This window comes from Notolepis coatsorum (assembly GCF_963971535.1).
Source record: "Notolepis coatsorum genome assembly, chromosome: 9".
NCBI classification, from domain to species: domain Eukaryota; kingdom Metazoa; phylum Chordata; class Actinopteri; order Aulopiformes; family Paralepididae; genus Notolepis; species Notolepis coatsorum.
In genome coordinates, this window is record NC_140173.1 from 7596024 (window position 1) to 7614463 (window position 18440).

Consider the following 18440-nt stretch of genomic DNA (forward strand, 5'->3'; position numbering starts at 1 on the left):
TCTGTAGTGGAGTCTACAAGGTCTACATTGCCGGACCATGTAGAATCCGGACCTTGTAGACCAGGGGTCTCAAACTCGCGGGCCATTTGCGGCCCGCAGGATGATATTTTGCGGCCCCCTACTTGACATCAAAGTTTAGTGTTAGTGCGGCCCGCGCGCAACCTTTTGCCGACCCGTTGCGCGAGTTGGGCGTTTTATTTATTTTATCACTTGTAGGCTACCATAGCGCAGGCTCATGGCAGCAACGTTAGTGGTTGAAACGTGATTCCGGAGTGATACCAAGTGGAAGGAAATATATCCTGTCATCAGTGCGTATAGCAGGTATCCTCGAAATTCTCCCCTATCTCCTCTGCAAGCTCCTGTCCGGCTGCACTGCTCCAACTGTCTGTGTCTGTCTACTGCTTTGGTCCAATCATATTCAGCGTCCCGTCACCATTCCCCCCCCCCCCCCCCCCCCACCCACAGTCTGCGAATCAGAGGCAGAGTAGGGCGGGTCTTCACGGAATGCATGTTGTCTCTTTCAACGGGTCGGAGTCAGAGCGAGAGTTGACAACGCATCTACAGTAGTCTAATCTGCAGGTACTGTAGCTAGTAGCATAGTTTTGCCAGCAGGCAGCTAGTAGAAAAATATGGCATGTTCAAAGATGGCCAGTAAAATAAAAGTCAACAGTGAAAATCGCTGCAATTCAAAGGCGAATGGTCAATGGACTGAAAAATATGCGTTCATCCTCCCTCCAACCAGCACAATGTGCCAAGAAACGGTAGCTCTTGAATTTGCTATTTGAAACGCAATTTGAAACGCCAATACGAAACAAAAGTTATTTTGATGCAACCTTTCAGCACTAAGAACCACAAAAATAAATGGAATGAAATCATCATATCAAGCTGCAAGCAGAATTATTGTTAAAGTTATGTCACAACGATAAAAAGCAACCAAGTCCTCACTCAGTGGCATGGGTGTTGGCTAAACACAATAATCCATTCTCTGATGCATACATAATAAAATAATGTATGACTGAAGTGATGGAGACCATGTTTGAAGGCAAACAAAAGCAAATCCTCCCCAGATAGCACAGCAACCAGAATAACTGAAATACTGGCTGATTTCATTAAACAGCTTTGTGATAGAATAAAAAAAATGCACAGTGCATTTCCATAGCTGTGGATGAGTCCACTGACACCACTGAGAATGCTCAGTTGCTGGTGTTTGTGAGGTTTTATGATGAGGCAAAGGGGTAGTTTGTTGATGTATTAATACATTTTTGGAATACTTTAAACCCTTTTTTTGTGGAATATTTGATGCGGCCCAGCCTCACCCAGACTCTACCTCCAGCGGCCCCCAGGTAAATTGAGTTTGAGACCCCTGTTGTAGACTGACATAATTCTGTGCATAGTTTAGTCTACACAGGCCATATTTCAAATAATCAAAATCTTACTTCATTCATCTTAAACATTCTTGATTTGGGGGATTGGTAGTTCCCATGAAATCTGAAGTTGTTCAAACGACAACAGCGATCCACCTTGAATTAAATCACACAGCCTTGTTGGCTGCGTCACAGTCACGAAAGGGGCTACTTAATTCATTAATCCAATCCACTTTATTTATAGAGCACATTTAAAAACAACAACGTTTACCAAAGTGCTGTACAACATAAGATTACATTTTTTTTTTTTTTTTTTTTTTTTTTTTAAGCTTCGAATTAAAATCGAAGCTCGGCCCCGAAGCTTCGATTGCCAAAAAAAAATCGAAGGTCAGCCCTAGTAACGACGTTGTGTGTGTCAGAAAGTTGATACAGAAGCCTCTTCCGTGTTTTGGTACAAGCTTGTACACCACGCCCCCCGCTCCCACTGGCACGCACCCGGAACCACCTATTTCAGTGGTCCAGGTTTGGAGCGAATCAGCGTCCCCGGGGACGGGGGGGAGCGTTCTCAGTAGGACGACCACACCCTATTTGGGTGCGATCGGGCTGTGATTCGACCCCGAATGGTTAGTGAGAAAGCCCCCACTGACTCCTATCCTTCGGCACTACACTTGACGAAAGGTATAACATTAGCTAATTACCCCCGTGCATTGAGCATTATTTTCAGATAACAGCACACCAAGGCGGCTGGGTGGCGCAGCGGACATTGCGCTCGTCACCAACGCAAGAGACACCGGGTTCGAATCCGGCTGTCTGCGCTGCCTCCGGCTTGGGCCGGCAGTCATACTGGCTCAATTGGCAGAGTCGGGGTGGAAGTCGATGGGTGGTAATCTGGACGTTGTGGACAGCGTCTCCCACAGGTCGGTTGGGGGACGCCTGCACAGCAGAGACAGGAAATGGCGGGGGTAGTGTGAGCCTCCCACACGTTACACCTCGCCAATGAGAGTCCGCGCTGGCTAGGGATGGGTACCTTTCACATTTGAACCGATACCGGTACCGGTACCTGTGAATCGATACCGGTACCCAACGGTACCTTTTTTCGGTACTTTAGTCTCAAGAAATTTAATTTACCTATCTCAGTCGTAAAAAAAAAATCCAAACTTCAAATAACTACAATTTCGACAGTTTTCGGCTCGTCATTGCTCCGACTGCTTTGTTGTTGAATCAAGTCAAATCCTAGGTAAGCATATATTGTGCGTGTGAACGTTGACATGAAAAAAATAAGTAAAAAAAAAAAATTAATAAAAAAAATATATTTAAAAAAAAAAAAATCGGTTTCTCACTTGATTCGATACTCGGTAGTACCGACGTGTTTCGGTTCGGTACCTCAAAAGTACCGAATTCGGTACCCATCCCTAGCGCTGGCAGGTGAAAAGATGTGACAGGCTGCCTCCTCGTGTACCGGAGGGGACACGTGATGCAAGGCTTCTATCCTCCCTACAACCGACCAGTAGGGGGCATATGCGAGCAACGTTCAAGACGGGAGGGGAGAATTGGAAACAGCAAAATTGGGATTGGAGAAAAATAGAAAATAAAGAGAAAAAGTGGATAAAAAAAAAGATAACAGCACACCACCTCATGTATTATCTCTTACAGCTAACTGACTAGCCATGGTAACTCCCAGCTATTACTAAAGTTGATTTTAAGACAACGCGACTTGGCGAGATTTTTTGCTGACTGGTGTTATATTCAGGTAACTTAAATTACATTTAATTAATTTGTGAAAGGCATTTTCCGAAGTTCATGATTCGAAACGTATACCATCGGTGCCTACCGTCTGAACGTAATTTTTGTGGTTTTGACACCGCAACGTTTTCAAACCGCGGTAAACTGTGAAACCGGTAACTGGCCCATGCCTACCCCGGACTCCCCTCTGACAATATATTTGTTGTTGCATATAATTTAACCTCTTAACTCATTGACTGACACGCTGTTTTCCCATCTGTACTCCCTGGTGGCAGTTTTTTTGGACCATTTTCATGATATTTCATAATCTTTGCAGAGCTATTGTACATTCTATATTATAGCTATGGAGACAATAGTATGGCTCATTTGACAGGCACTATTTATACTCCAACATGTAAAAAATAGTTAGTTTCTACATACCCTGGTTCGTGCACAATCCCGAGCAAAACATTGCCCCATTTCAAAATAATCCAGGCTGGTTTTCTAGATTGTGAGATAAAGTGTGTTTTGTGCAGCGTATGCGCAAATCTCGCGGCCTATATTATTGCCAGGTCAAAGGTAAACGCATGACCTTGTTTCTTCGCAAAGCTGGGGGGGGGGGGGTCATTTTCCGATGCTGCGATCATACAAACATGTTTTATGATGGAGTTCCGGTAAATTACACGTAAAATAGACATTACCTTTGTCAAAAGATACACCACCATATGTTTCTTCACAAAATCATCGGGGGAGGGGGGGGTTCCGACGCTGCGATCATACGAACGCATGTTTTATGATGGAGTTTCGGTAAAGTAGATGTAAAATAGAAATGTTTTAGAGGTACTCCATTTCTCACTTTTAGTCCAAGTGTCTTGAATCAGAACAGGATCAATACATATAACGTTAGGAAACGCACCTTATCGTCCATAATCATCATCCATATAATCCATTTAGTCTTTTTTCATAATGTTGGTGACGAAACCCGAGATGTCGGGTATGGCGCAGAAAGAGTTGAGCCCTAACCCTATTTTCTGAAAATCCCCCTAAAAATACATACCTACCGTAATTCCTCTAATAGTAACCGGTATTCAATTAAAAACCGGGTCTCTATTAATGACCGGGTGCACTGTTGAGCTAAGCAATTATAAGCCGGCCTCCTAATACAAGCCGGGTATATTTTGTTGTTGTTGTTATATGCTGGCCTGGCTGTGCAGTAAATACCATGTTTACCAAGAGAGTAAGCCTACCTCAGAATTGTATAAAACTAAGTTATTATTATTATTATTATTATTATTATTATTATTATTATTATTATTATTATTATTATTTATTATTATTATTATACCAGTATTGTGATTGCACTATTTTACTTTATTTTACTTTTTTTGACCACCTGTAATTGCACTGTTTACTACCATATTTCATACAGTACTTGGTTTCAATAAATGAACCCAGTACATTTTACTGGGTTCAAACTGACACAAAATGTTGATTTATTCATTATGATCTGTTTGAAAGTTAGAAATATAGGCCTCTCTCTTATACATGCCTCCTCCTAATACAAGCCTGGTATCCGCTACAGTTGAAACAAATACAAGCCGGGGTTACTATTAGAGGAATTACGGTATAAATGTAAATGGAAGATTGCTCCACTTCTACATGGTCCATTTGCATGTTCTTGGTATCTAGGGACATCTATGGATCTCAGGGAATGTATTCCCAGAAATATTGTGTCTGTTACTAGGCCTGAGTAAATTGTATTGAACCAAAGGAGAACATCAATCTTTTTTCATTTTCTTCTTTTTTCATCTTTGATGGTGAATAACACCATGCTAGAATTGACCAGACATGAAAAATGCTCCACTGAGCTCATGCAGCACCTTCTTGAGATCACGTGTACAAAATATCTAAGCAAATGAATAAAGGGAAGATGAATAAACAGAAGGTTTTGTAGATACAGTACTGAATTCTGCCATCCGGACACATGCTATTTGAAATATGATTATAGAATATCAGGCCTATAAATTACCTTATTATGGCCAAGTCGCACATCTATGGATCGGGCCAAATATCCCCTTTCCAATGGCAGAGTTCAATCTGGATTTAGTATCACCAGGCGTGCAGCAAAAATTGTGAATGAAATCTACTGTAAGTACAGTTACTTTTTTTATAATGTAAATTTCTCCGCCATCTTTCATCAGATTGCCACCCTGTTTTTTGCTAGACGTTCACAGAAAGGTAGAGAAACTAACTGCGTTCTAATTTATGGCAATAACATTCATGTTTGTTCCCGCCGTGAGATATGATCCCAAAAATAAAGAGGGAAAAAAACTGTCTGATTGAAAGGGGCTGGCGTGAGCTGGGAAGTGTAGTTTTTTGAAAATCGAACATTAATTCATACATTCTGTAGAGATGGATTTATGGCGTGATGTCCTTGTTGGTCCGGTGCCGGACCGCTCAGGCTTAAAAGGTTAATGCTGAATTCCATTACTATACTGTAGATTGAGAGAGCAGAATAGTCACTCTTATATGTTCTCTCATTAAACTAACTTCTAGTGAAGAATATATTTATTGAAATGAAACACATTTTGCTGGGGACCCCCTGGAACTCCCCCAGGGATCCCTTGGGGCCTCCAGACTTTGAGAACCATTGAGATAAATTACTAAATGTTACATATCACCAGCCGGGTAGAGCAAAGCACAAAGTTGACATCTCTCACTCTTTCTGTGATTTCTATATTCAGGAGAGCGGTCCATATTCACGAATATTGACTTAAAGGGGCACTTTACCAAAAAGTGCCACGCTAATTAATTTTGCACATAATCTCACACACATCCAAATATGGCACATGAATATTGCCACCAGTGATGTCATCGGGGACATTGAGTCCTTGTGTTGTGTTAATTACAGCTCAATGAGATAGGTAGCAGTCACGTATTGCTATCTTTCCATCTTCATAATTTCATTAAGCTGTAATTAACACAACACAAGGATTCAATGTCCCTGATGACATCACTGGTGGCCATATTCAAACTCATTTACTCTCAATAACTCACAAACTAAATGCATTTGTGCAAAACTATTCAGTTTTTTAATGTGTGAGATTATGTGCAAAATAAATCCGCTGAAGTGTCCCTTATCTGTTCTGGGGCACATGGTCGTCCTTAAAGCAGTCAGCACAGTTGTGAGTACAAGTTGTTAGAGGTACAGTAGGTAATAGTTACAGGATGGTCGCAGTTGTCAGAAACTGTTGCTGTAAAGTCCTGATGAAAATACAGCCCCCCAACAATAGCTACAAATAAATATTTGTTATTCATATTTAATTGCTTTATTGAACCCAACATCTAAAACATTACAGTGTTGAAAGTCCATTGAACGTGTACTGGCCTTAAATAAATAGGTTTTGACAAAAAACTGTGCAAAAAACAGTGAATTGATGTAACGATGAACCCTGTACTTGTATAGTTCTTAGATATATCAATACGATGAAAGGACTGTGTAGGCTAGTTAGCCTAAGGAATTGCCATTGTGTTTGTCAGATGCAGTGACAGTAACTAGAATTCAGGACTAAATGCAACAATTCAGAGTAGCATGTTGAAGTTAAATATTACGACAAACCTAACCTACACATAAATTAAACAATATAAATATATACATCCTCTGTGAGAAAGAAAATACAAGTTAATACAATTTCTCTTTGCAACTTTAGCCAATTAATAGCTTACCTTTTAACTAATTGCATGTTGTACCATAGTATCTTTGCTTACAATTAAATTGTTTTAATACCACTGTTAAGTTATTTTAAAAATCACAAAAGGGGTGAAATATCATTTTTGAGATTGACCTTTGACCATTATGATGTGTTTTACAGAGACTTTACCCCTTTGGTTAGCCCAAAACAACAAAACAAAACAAAACACTTAAAAATGTCCAGTTCCAGTTTTTGATAGATGCCACATTTACAACCTCCTCCGTCTTCCCATCGATAGACTTGTATCTACATTAATGTATGACAATCCATACTCCGCATTTTCACTGTTAAATGCTCCTTTTTTGGTTTAGATCGGTAAACGTAAAAAACAGTATGTACAAACGAAGCAAAATGTTCCTTTTCCACATGAAAAAGTGTGTAGGGAATGTTGCTGTCGTGAAGTACGTTGGTTCTCTTGCCACTCTGTTTTTTTTTCTATTACTGTCTTGTCGGGCAGCGTGTTCCCCTCACTTTGTGGGGGAAACTCAGAAGTCTGCCGGCCTCATCATCATGGTGGTGGATTTCAGTGAGTAGCCTGAGCCCTTCCAGTAGTACCATTTGATTCCGTTGAAGCGGTTGGAGTTTTGGCCCTGTTGGAAAAACATCCCGTTCAGATTGGATGGCCCGCAGGCGTCAAACCACCATCCTAGGAGAAGGAACACAAATTTAAAACAATTACATCTTCAAGCTGGTTGTATATGTGGTTTTCAAAATGTATACTACATATTATATTGCGTTGCATAGAATAGACAGAAGTCATCGTATTTGTGGTTAAATATATTAATCAATACACACACCGATATAGGCGGGAAACTGATATGAAGGCCATATTTAAGGGGGCCATATTTAACTCAATCAGCGCTGGAGCGATATGCGTGATGTGTTGTTAAAAGGCAGACGCTCTAAAGCAGTGGTCCCCAAACTACGGCCCGCGGGCCCGATCCGGCCCGCCTCCACATTTGGCCCGGCCCCCTAGAGCCCCGGAGTTAAAAAATAAAAAAAATAAAAAATAGATGGCAGCATCCCCTTTGTCTGTGCTGAATGTTTGTTAGTGTTTGATATTTTTTGGGGGGTTTTAGTACTTTTAAACATCCATTTTTAGTAAGTAGTCGTTTTCATTTGATCCTATAATTTTTGTATTCACCGATTTGTGGACTTTTTTTTTTTGTGTCCTGAAAGGCGCCTTATAAATAAAATGCATTATTATTATTATCATCCAGGAGGGAAAAGACACTTTGGATAGTAGGGACTGCATCTCCTGGCCAGGAAACACTTTGCAACTGTGATCTCCTCTGGCAGTAGTTGGATATTGTAATGTGTGGCGAGGGGTTGCAGCAATTCCACTGAGAGAAACTGGTCTGAGGCTGGATAACATGCCTGTATGCCTCTCATAAGTTGTTCTCCAACTCATGAGAACCTGCTCTCAAGCTCTTGCAGCATTCTGTTGAGGACTGGATAGAACAGTCTCTGTCTCAGCTGATCTGACCTGAGGTCTGAGCTTGTGCCACAAGATGACTCAACTACATACTCGTCCATCCTTTTCTGCTTCCTCCTTTGGCTGGTAGTATGTTCCTCAATCCCAAGGCCATTACATATGGCCTTTGTCCTGTCATACATGTCCACTGCCATCTGAGGTGCGATAACCTTTGAGTGTGTCCTGCGCTGTGCTTTTAAATAGTACAGAGCTAGAGCTAGGTGGTCTGTAGGTACTGTATATTTATTTCATAAATAGTGTTATTTATTTCATTAAGTTATTATTTATTTCCTGAATTTCTTTTCTGTGAAGATTCCGGAAAGGGTTATTAATATTTGGTTATGTGTGGCTTTCTGGAAAACAATAAATGTTTACGTTTAGGCACCCCTGCGATCGTCACACTTTTTCTGTTACAAACTGACCCCGGCCCCCACCAGAGAAGGGAAAAGTTATGTGGCCCTCACAGGAAAAAGTTTGGGGACCCCTGCTCTAAAGTATAGGAATACGTGGCGGTGTTTGCAGGGCTATATACAATTGTGTTAGTATGGACGGTCGGCCAAGCCGGAGGCACCACAGCCGGATTCGATCCCACTGGCTCTGTGGTGGTAGACGGACGCTTAGTCCGCTGCGCTACCCGGCCGCCCAACTTTGTTGTTTTTAAATGTGCTCTATAAATAAAGTGGATTGGATTAATTAATTAAATTAATAATTAATTAAATTAATGAGTCGGGAGCTGCGCTGCCTGGGCGGCTGTTCTCCGTTACACAGCCAACAACATTACATTACATAATTATGTTGCAACCTTCGTCTATAAAGCAAACAATTATATAAATATTTATATGTAGTTAATAGAGACAAAGGCAGAATTCGACAATTTTTTTTATTAAGACGTGTTTTATATGGGTGGGGACACTTTTTTTTTCTCGTTTTTTTGGTGTTGATCGTGTCGCCAACATAATCCGCCACACATCATGCACCGGGAGCAATTCACGCTTCTCAATCCGACCGTTATAACCGCCCCCCTTGCCTGACCAATAGAAATCCGACCGGAGACTTTTGATTGACGCACAGGCCAAGATATGTTTCAAAGGGTGCTCGATACTGCCACCTGGGTGGGTGCGGCCGGTATTGCACTTTGGCATTCTCAGGATGATTCCCCACGTTAACCCAGATGTCTGTGTGCCTGTAATGAATGGAAATATCGAATAAAAGAAATAACGATAAACCCCACTATACTCAGGTTTTGGCGCCCAAGCGTCGGCGAGTTAACCCAACTATCATCGGGTCTGGCGTCTCTCGAGTCTGCTCACGCTGTTTGCACCTGCCGGCGGGTAACAAAGGGATTAAGAATTTCTCAGAAATTACCTGAAAGTCATGGATTTCAGAAATCGATAAAAATTGAAAAATGGCATTTTTTTGTGCTTTGAGATGTTATATATATGTCCCCTTATTTGCTAAACTTACCGGTAATACTTGTAAATATGTTTAATTCTTGCTAGATGGTATGGTTGTAATTATCCCTGTTTTCCAGAGAATTACATCGCGTCACAAAACGCACATACACGCACGAATAGGTGTTAGACCCCTGCAGAGACTTATCAGACTGTTGCTACCCCCCTCCAAATTCTAAACAACACATTGGCTTTTCATAATATGTATGAATTATCTCTTCCAATAATATCCACGGGACTCGACTTTTTGCAGTCGTTGTGCGAGTTGGACGTTTTATTTACTTGATCACTGTGATTCCGGAGTGATACCAATGCATTCCGTTTTATTCAGAGTGAGAGAGGGGGAGGCATAGTGTGTGTGCGAGCAGCGAGCTGTGCTCCGTGTTTTCTCACATTTTCCCTCCTGTCTTTTAGAAGAGCTGAAAAGCAACACAGCATTAGCAGCAGCTATCAATCGTATTGGAGAATTCTGTGTTCATGGCAAAGAGGACAGATATTAGGCCATTGTTATTATAATTTTTTTTACATTTATTTAACCTTTATTTACCCAGGCAAGCAAGTAAGAACAAATTATTATTTTATTTATTGTCAAAGTATGCATAATGTTGTGTTAATTACACGACAAGAGATATGTAATGTTCATTACCTGAAATTATTCCGTTTTTTGGCGGGGGAAACCCTGCATATATCGGTATCGGTTGATATCGGTATCGGAAATTAAGAGTTGGACAATATCGGTATATCGGTATCGGTAAAAAAGCCAATATCTAACATCCCTGTAATAATAATAATGACTTTGGAGAAGTCAGCCAGATGGCTTTCTACAGAACGTGAATGAATGACGCTAGAAATAAATAACGCCTACATGCTGGCTATGTGTGTGTCTCTGTATGCATTCAGTATGGATTCAGTATGCCCAAGACATCACGCATCCCTACACTGTACATATCCTTACCTACTCTTACTAGTTATTATATCTATATCTGTACATATCCCTTACCTACTCTTACTACTGTATATCTATATCTGTACATATCCCTTACCTACTTTTACTAATTACTATATCTATATCTGTACATATCCCATTTCATATAGTATAATATCTACATCCTGATCTGCAATGCACACTTTTTTAGAACTGTATATAGTAATCTTTATTTTAGTCATCTTATTTTATTCTATGCTAAAATTATTGTATTTTTTATTATTGGAAGCTGCTATAGTCGAGGGACCACAATAAATAGATTTTCACTCTTCTTGCTGTAAAGTACTGAAATAAGTGACAATAAAGGAATCTGAATCTGAATGTAGGCCCTGGGTAGTTGGTTTTGCAACACTGAAACAGTCTATAAATGAAAGCACTACATTGATTCATTTTAGTCAAGTGCTCATGTCATGTTTGTGGTTTTTCCCTGGGTTAATGTTACTCAGACATAAGTCTGTCAGAATGCAGCTCTTCATCTCCTGTTATTCATTGAAGTGGAGGGATTCCTCAGTGAGTGAGGCCTCCCATTTAAATAGCTTTCATGCTGACCTTGCAGACCCCAATAGAGAAGGAGACAAACTTTGGCAACATAACAGTCACTACATTGCAGTGATGGAGGAGGACCTCAACTCTTACAGAGGGGAGGGGGAAAGCTTAGTTCCCAGACTATTAATGTCAGCCATGGTAGAGGCTGAATTCCCCAATGAGCTGATCAGTGATTAACTCTGAACTAATTGCATGAGGCCTTTTAACTTTCTTGAAGATTTCTGGGGGAAGTGCCAAGCCCCTCCTCCTCCACCCCCCCCCCCCCCCCCCACCCCCCCCCCCCCACCCCCACCTCTCCCCTCCACAGAATAAGTGAGCATCTCAAATGGATGTGGACAAAGAGCATTAAGGAAATAAGACGGCAAACATGGGTGGAAATTAATCAGAGGCTATGTCCTTGTTGAAAATCAACACCACAGAAGATGTAATTGACAACTGTCATATGTGTGCACCTACAACCATCTGTAGAATAGGAATCACCTGCTAGAATAACCGGAATTCCAATTTCAATATTGTAAATGTTCTCTCAATTGTAGCCAAATAGTATAGCCTAGCTTACCCTCTTTGTTGTACATCGTTATCAAATGACATTCAGAGTTAAATATGTCAAGACTCTAAACATTGCAATCCTCTTTGGTCTTGATGAACAAAACTATGAAAAGTAACAACAGGTGATTTACACTTGAACCTGCTTCTTACCTCCTGTTGTCAGCTGTGAGCATTTGCAAACACATTTGTCATTGTCTGCATCCTTTGTACTAAAGTCACTTCCCGGCTGGCCAAGGCTGCTTATTTTGCCAGCCGTTCCACTGTAGCCTTTAAGGTGTATCCTGTAGAATGAAAAGGGAAACTATGAGGAGGAAGTCAATGATTGCTGTTCCTCAAAAGGCAACCAAATGGACAGAGCAACTGTAGCCCTGTATGGCCCGTATACATTACTACAGAAATGCAGTAAAAACAGTAACTTTGATAGATTTGCGTGATAAAGTGCAAAACTATTTTCAAACTCTTTCTTTGTTCCCTCTTCCTGTGAAAATATCTAAATGAATTTAGTTAGCCAACCACAAGTTACTGTATGATTGCATATTTCTTGGAGCAAATCTTGTTTGGAATTATTGATGCATCTGACATTGGATTAAATTGGGTCATATGCTAGTAGACTTAAAAGTCCCCATGAAACAGCTAGCAGAATACTATTTGATTCCACATATTTTTCCTGTAAGAAAAGGAAGCTCCCTTGTCCCAAGGGAGGGACTTGTTGCGGATATTGATTGGTGTTTACAGTAGCCAATAGCGCTGAATGCATTACAGTCAACCCATTAGCTAGCAAGCTAATGTTAGCAATGTACGTTAGCAACGTTGCGCAACATTAGTAACGTTAGCTAGCAAGCTAACATTGAACATTTTAATTTAGTTAAAGAGGCCAAGTACTAACTTAGTTACAATGTGCTGTAAATGTTATTCTAGAAAGCATTTCATTGGATGCTAAATAATCTACGCCCCCATGTGCATGATGACAATTTTTTTAAATTGTTTTCCAGGAAATAACAAACCTACAAAACTACTTTTTTGTCATTGTTGGGAGTGGGACAGATACTGCCGTATAAGTGACAATCAGTGCAAGACATATGTGATAAAAAGAACATTAACATCTATTTTGATTTCATGGGGCCTATAAGATTTGAGTAGGAGACTGCTGAATAGGAGAATGCTCAGGTTCTGTTTGTATCTGTTGCCGTCTACAAATCGGCTTATGTTGACCGAAGAAAATACAGCAGTATTGTCAAGGGGCACAGATACTGTAGAATGTTAAGGAATCTTGAGACATTTCGTTTCCCATTTCCTAGTTTAAAAAGTCCTAACCTTTTCCAGATGACAAAATATTTGTTTTGGACTGGTGACCCAAGTGTTTCACATTAGTACCAGAAAGTAAAATCTGCTTCTAGTGTAAGGGGGAAATCTACCCTTAAACATAATGCACAGAAGTTATTCCCATAATGTCTGACAGTCTAATGGATAATTTGTGAACATGAACAACTTTGTCCCGAAGTCGGACTCTACTGGAAGACTATTCTGTGATTCCATCAAGCCACATGTTCTGGAGCTGCTTCATTGACGGGTGTATGGCAGGTAGACTTTGTGGGTCAATAGTGTTTGAGGTTTTATACCAAAATAAGCTTTATTTCATATTAAGAACCAGAAACTGTACTTATACCCCCGGAGAAATCCCTTAAGGTACTGCCACAGTTCTGTCAGTTCTTGATCCTGAGTGATATGGCCAAATGATCATATTACAATATTGTTTTTTGTTTTCAATGGTATAACAATATTTGTATGTGTTTATTTAGGTAACAAAATAGTTTTTGTGCAGCAGGTTCTTTTCAACGGTTACCATAGCAATTTCTTATTTTCTCATTGCAATTTTTATATTGGATTACAACTTGGGTCAAATATAATTAATAATTGAAACAGTATTGTACACATCCACGCTACTGTGTGAATCCATACAAGTATACTTTGAAAGACGGTGTACATTCCAGCCCTAGATAGTGTCTGTCCCCTATTCATTAAGTTGCGGTCCTATTCAGGAAGTACATGGGATGGGTACCGTTCACATTTGAACCGATACGGTACCGGTACCTGTGAATCGATACCGGTACCCAACGGTACTTTTTTCTGTACTTTGGTCTCTAAAAGTTGTATCTACCTACCTCAGTTGAAAAAAAAAATATCCAAACTTAATATTTAATAAATAAATAATGTATTATTATTACTTTATTATTATTTACATCTTACTGATGTAAAGCACTTTGAACTGCAATCCCCTGTATGAAAGGTGCTAAACAAATAAAGTTATTATTATTTATTTAGAACAATATATATATATATACACAGTCGGTCACACACATATCAAATTATTCTTATCATATGTATTATCTGCGAGACAGTGCCAACATGCAAAGACTCAAGTCGAAATTCTCCGCTATCTCAACTGCAAGCAGGAGCAGTGTCTCTGTCACTCTGCATGTCGACTGCTCCACTGTCTGTGTGTCTGTCAACTGAACTCTGCTTTGGTCCAATCACATTCCCCCACCTACAGTCTACGAATCACAGGCAGAGTAGGGCGGGTCTTCACGACACGTTTGGTTGTCTCTCACCTGGAGCAGTGCAGAGCCAAGTTATAATGATTATTTTTAGAAGGTTCTGGGGCAGTGTAACGCATAATTATGTTTATTATATATATCTATGGTGTAGCATATGTTAGCGGGCCTCCGTCATCTTACTACACTTAGTAAGTAACTTGTCTCATGCTTGCTCGCAGACACACTCTCTCTCTCTCTCTCTCTCTCTCACTTTCACTCTCAGACTTGCGCACACACACACACACACACAAAGTGCCAACGCTTGGTTTGCACAATCGTGAACATCGAGTATAATATACTATAATAATAATAAAATCATTAAGTCGTAAAAACCGGTCGATGACACGGAAAACATGATCCAATTCTCTGCGGAATTCTCACTCGCTCTTCTCTCACAGCCACACAGAGCTCTGCTGCTGCTGCACGTCTTGCCACTCCTCCTCCTCCTCCTCCTACTCCCCCTCCCAGACCCATGGCATGTCAACAAACCCTTACCACGCAAGAGTCGAGTGGATGAGCACCTCAGAGCTCCTCTTTCAACATGACAAGCATTAAACAAAATGGCCCAGTCATCTATTCACTTTAGTTTAATACATGAGGCGTTGTCTAATGTTATCTAGCTACTGATAGCTTCTGATATCAACGTCTTATCAGTTTGGCATTCGTTTTCGCAAGTGCTGGCTAGCATTGGCTAACTAGCTATTGCTCGTGAGCTAACGTTAGCTACCTAGCTAACGTTACTGTTTAAACGAAACTACACGGTCAACTATTCACTTTAGTTTAATACATGATGCATTGTCTAACTGGGTAGCTACTGATAGCTCCTGATATCAACAAATGCGCATTTCAGTTTAAGAATGATAGGGATGCCCCGTGCCGATCGATCGGCCAGCATGAGACCTCCGTTAGCTAGGTAGCTAACGTTAGCTCACTGTTTTAACGAAATAACCCAGTAAACTAAATAGTTAACTTTATTTTAATACATGATGCATTGTCTAACGTCATCTAGCCGGCTAGCAGTAGCTACAGATAGCTCCTGATATCAATGTCTTATAACATAATTGAAATTATTCGTTTTTGCAGCTGAACATTGGCTAATTAGCTATCATGCTTCATAACAACACTACGAAGATGGCAATGCTGAATGTGATTTGACCAAAGCAGAGTATACACACACAGTGGAGCTGTTTGCAGATAGCGAGCATTTTGACTTGTTGCGTGGTGGCGATGTCTCGCAGATAATACAACTACAAGTATAATTATATAATATATATATTTAAAAAACAAAAAAAGTTATATATATATATTTTTCTTTTATAAAACCAGAAACAATCGGTATCGGCCGATGGCTCATCGACGATCGGTGATCGGTATCGGTGGCAAAAAAAACGTGATTGGGGCATCCCTAGACTGTATGCATAAAAGGATTAAATCAAGGATTTTTAAGTGCTTTAGAGGAAATGTCAAAATATTGCGATATATATCGTGTATCGTGATATAGCCAAAAAATATCGCGATATCCTTTAGAGGCCATATCGCCCAGCCCTACGAGTCGGTAGTACCGACGTGTTTCGGTAGGTACCTTTTTTAAAAGTACCGAATTCGGTACCCATCCCATAACAGCATTTGCAGTATGTCTCATTGACAAAGCCTACCTGTAATTTTGCGCTTCACTCTCGAGGGAAAACTGCTCGTATTGCGAGAATCCAGAGTTCTCCTCCCAGTCACTCAGCTGTATCCTCAAAGCATATGTTTGTAGATTTGTCAGTCTGGAGACAAATTCATTTCCTAACCAGTGTTCACCCGAAGGGGCTCCAAACCCCTAAGAAAGCGGAGAAGAAATGTTATTAAGCATAATGGATTCCCGCAGGGGGAATTTAGAGCAGTTCTGAGGTTCTCTTCCTTATTTCCTGATGCATCTATTATATGGTTTGGCTCAGGTATTGGTACATAATATGGAAGACCACCCTGTGCTCTATAGTTATTAACGTGCTCTAGTCTACTGGAAAGGAGGATTTCTAGTAACAAATAAGACTACAGTGGTGGGTTACTTTGTGGCAAGAGTGAAAGCACAAAGCAGATCTACTGTCGCAATGATGTATGGGGCCGGCCAAAATAAATGAAACGGCAGTATAAGGTCTTCCCTCATTGATTTTCACAGTAATGATATGGGGTACTTTTATGGCATGTTTTTGGTCCAGTCATTCCTCTAAAGGTATGGCCAATGGTAGTCACTACTAGGGGTGTAACGGTACACAGAAGCCACTGTTCAGTACGTACCTCGGTATTGGGGTCACGGTTCGGTACGAGTTCGGTACAACAGAAAAAAAAATTATTTTAATTATTATTATTATTATTTTTTTTATCTTATTCCCCCTCCGTTTTTCTCCCATCCCAATGTTAGTCGTTATGCCAATTCCCAATCCCCTTCCTGGTCGCTGCGCACCTACCCCCTACGCGTCGGTCTGGGAGAGTGGAGGCTATCGCATGCTTCCTCCGACATGTGTAGCCAATCAACCGCTTCTTTTCACCTGGTAGCGCGGACTCTCACTGAGAGGGTGTAACGTGTGGAAGGATCACACTACCCCCCTTAGATCCTTTCCTCGCTGAGCAGGCGCCCCGACCGAACTGTAGGAGTCGCTGTTTACAATGACCAGGACCCACCCACCAGCTTTCCCACCCCTAACACTGCCAATTGTGTTAGTATGAACGACCAGCCAAGCTGGTAGCAATGCCGAGAGCTGGGCTCGAACCCAGCATCTCCTGCACTAGTGGTGAGCGCCTTGCCCACTGCGCCACTTAGCCGCCCTATGTATTTTAATTTATAATTATTATATATTTATGATAATTATTATTATTAAATAGAATAATCTTCTATAGGCTTGCCGTGGTAGTCAGTGATACTGGTGTCATTCTGTGTTCAGGCATCCACTTGCCTACTGCCCCTTTAACAACTTATCCTTGTAAGTTTCAGTTTAACTTCTAGAGAGAATTTAACTTCACGAGACTGAATACTAGAGAACAGATGACATGTTACAACAATGGCAGAGGATTATTTGGATTTAAACACGGTAGCAGTTCAACTGGAGAGGAGCTCACATGAAAGTCCGGAAAAGTATGTTTCTTTTTTTTATTTGATCAGCTGTGCCTGTGAGAGAGAGTCCGCGGTTGTTGGCGTGTGTGTGTTGGTGACACGTGTGTGTATTTCCATTGGTTTCATTTGGTTAACATTATTGGGCGAACAAGAAAACGAAAGAAAATTGTAATGCCCCTGCAGCTGTTCCAATGTAAATGTGGGTGTGCCCGGCCACGCGCGCTGTTCTCGCACGGAACCCGCGAGTGCCTGCATGTGTGACTGGTATGTTTGCGCTGTGAGGCGCATTCTTCGTATGGCTGCACGTACCTCACCGTGATGGCCGTACTGTAAATTCGCGGAACGAATACACGTACCGTTACACCCCTAGTCACTACTAAATTAATGACTGAGTTACCACCTGGAAATGCACCATCTTAGATGCCCTTTCAGAACCTGAAGGTCTTTCTTTTTCGACATGCAAATTGCAATATGATTCATGATATCAGAGGGGATGACTTCTTGCTTCTTCTTTTTCTTTTTCTTTGAAAATGGTGATTTTTGTGGGTGTCACTACCAAATAAAAATGTTTCCTTAAGTCTGTGGAATATGATTTGTAGGCCAGGGCTTCACTGAACTACAATCTGTAGTTGTAGCCTCCTGTGATTTGGAAATGACATTAGGCCATATTGTGATTTTGATCAAATTGTAGTTTTGCAGCCCTACTCCCAGTGTTACGTTGGGATCAGAGGTGGTTGGCCATCAAGTCATCTTTGGCTAAAATTATGCTAATGTATAAAACCTTGGGTGATGACTCGTGCAACGGATGAGTTACTGCAGCCGTGGAGAAAGAAATGCATCTCAGGATGAAGCTGATCACTCTGAATCATTATGTTAGCAGTGACTTCAAAGTTGCCGACCCCTCCCTGG

General features: G+C 40.9%; 2 protein-coding genes across 2 annotated transcripts in view; one reads left to right on the forward strand and one right to left on the reverse strand.

Moving 5' to 3' along the window:
- The window catches only part of mcph1 (microcephalin 1), a 92828-nt gene that overhangs the window by 38236 nt on the left and 36152 nt on the right, over positions 1-18440 (forward strand). The window lies entirely within an intron of this gene.
- angpt2a (angiopoietin 2a) overlaps positions 6242-18440 on the reverse strand; it is a 31920-nt gene continuing 19721 nt past the window's right edge. The window contains exons 7-9 of the mRNA XM_084321033.1: positions 16093-16259; positions 11994-12124; positions 6242-7484 (exon numbers count right to left, since the gene is read on the reverse strand). Of these exons, the coding sequence (XP_084177159.1) occupies positions 7324-7484; positions 11994-12124; positions 16093-16259 (459 nt within the window). The 3' untranslated portion in view covers positions 6242-7323. The remainder of the gene's footprint in view (positions 7485-11993; positions 12125-16092; positions 16260-18440) is intronic.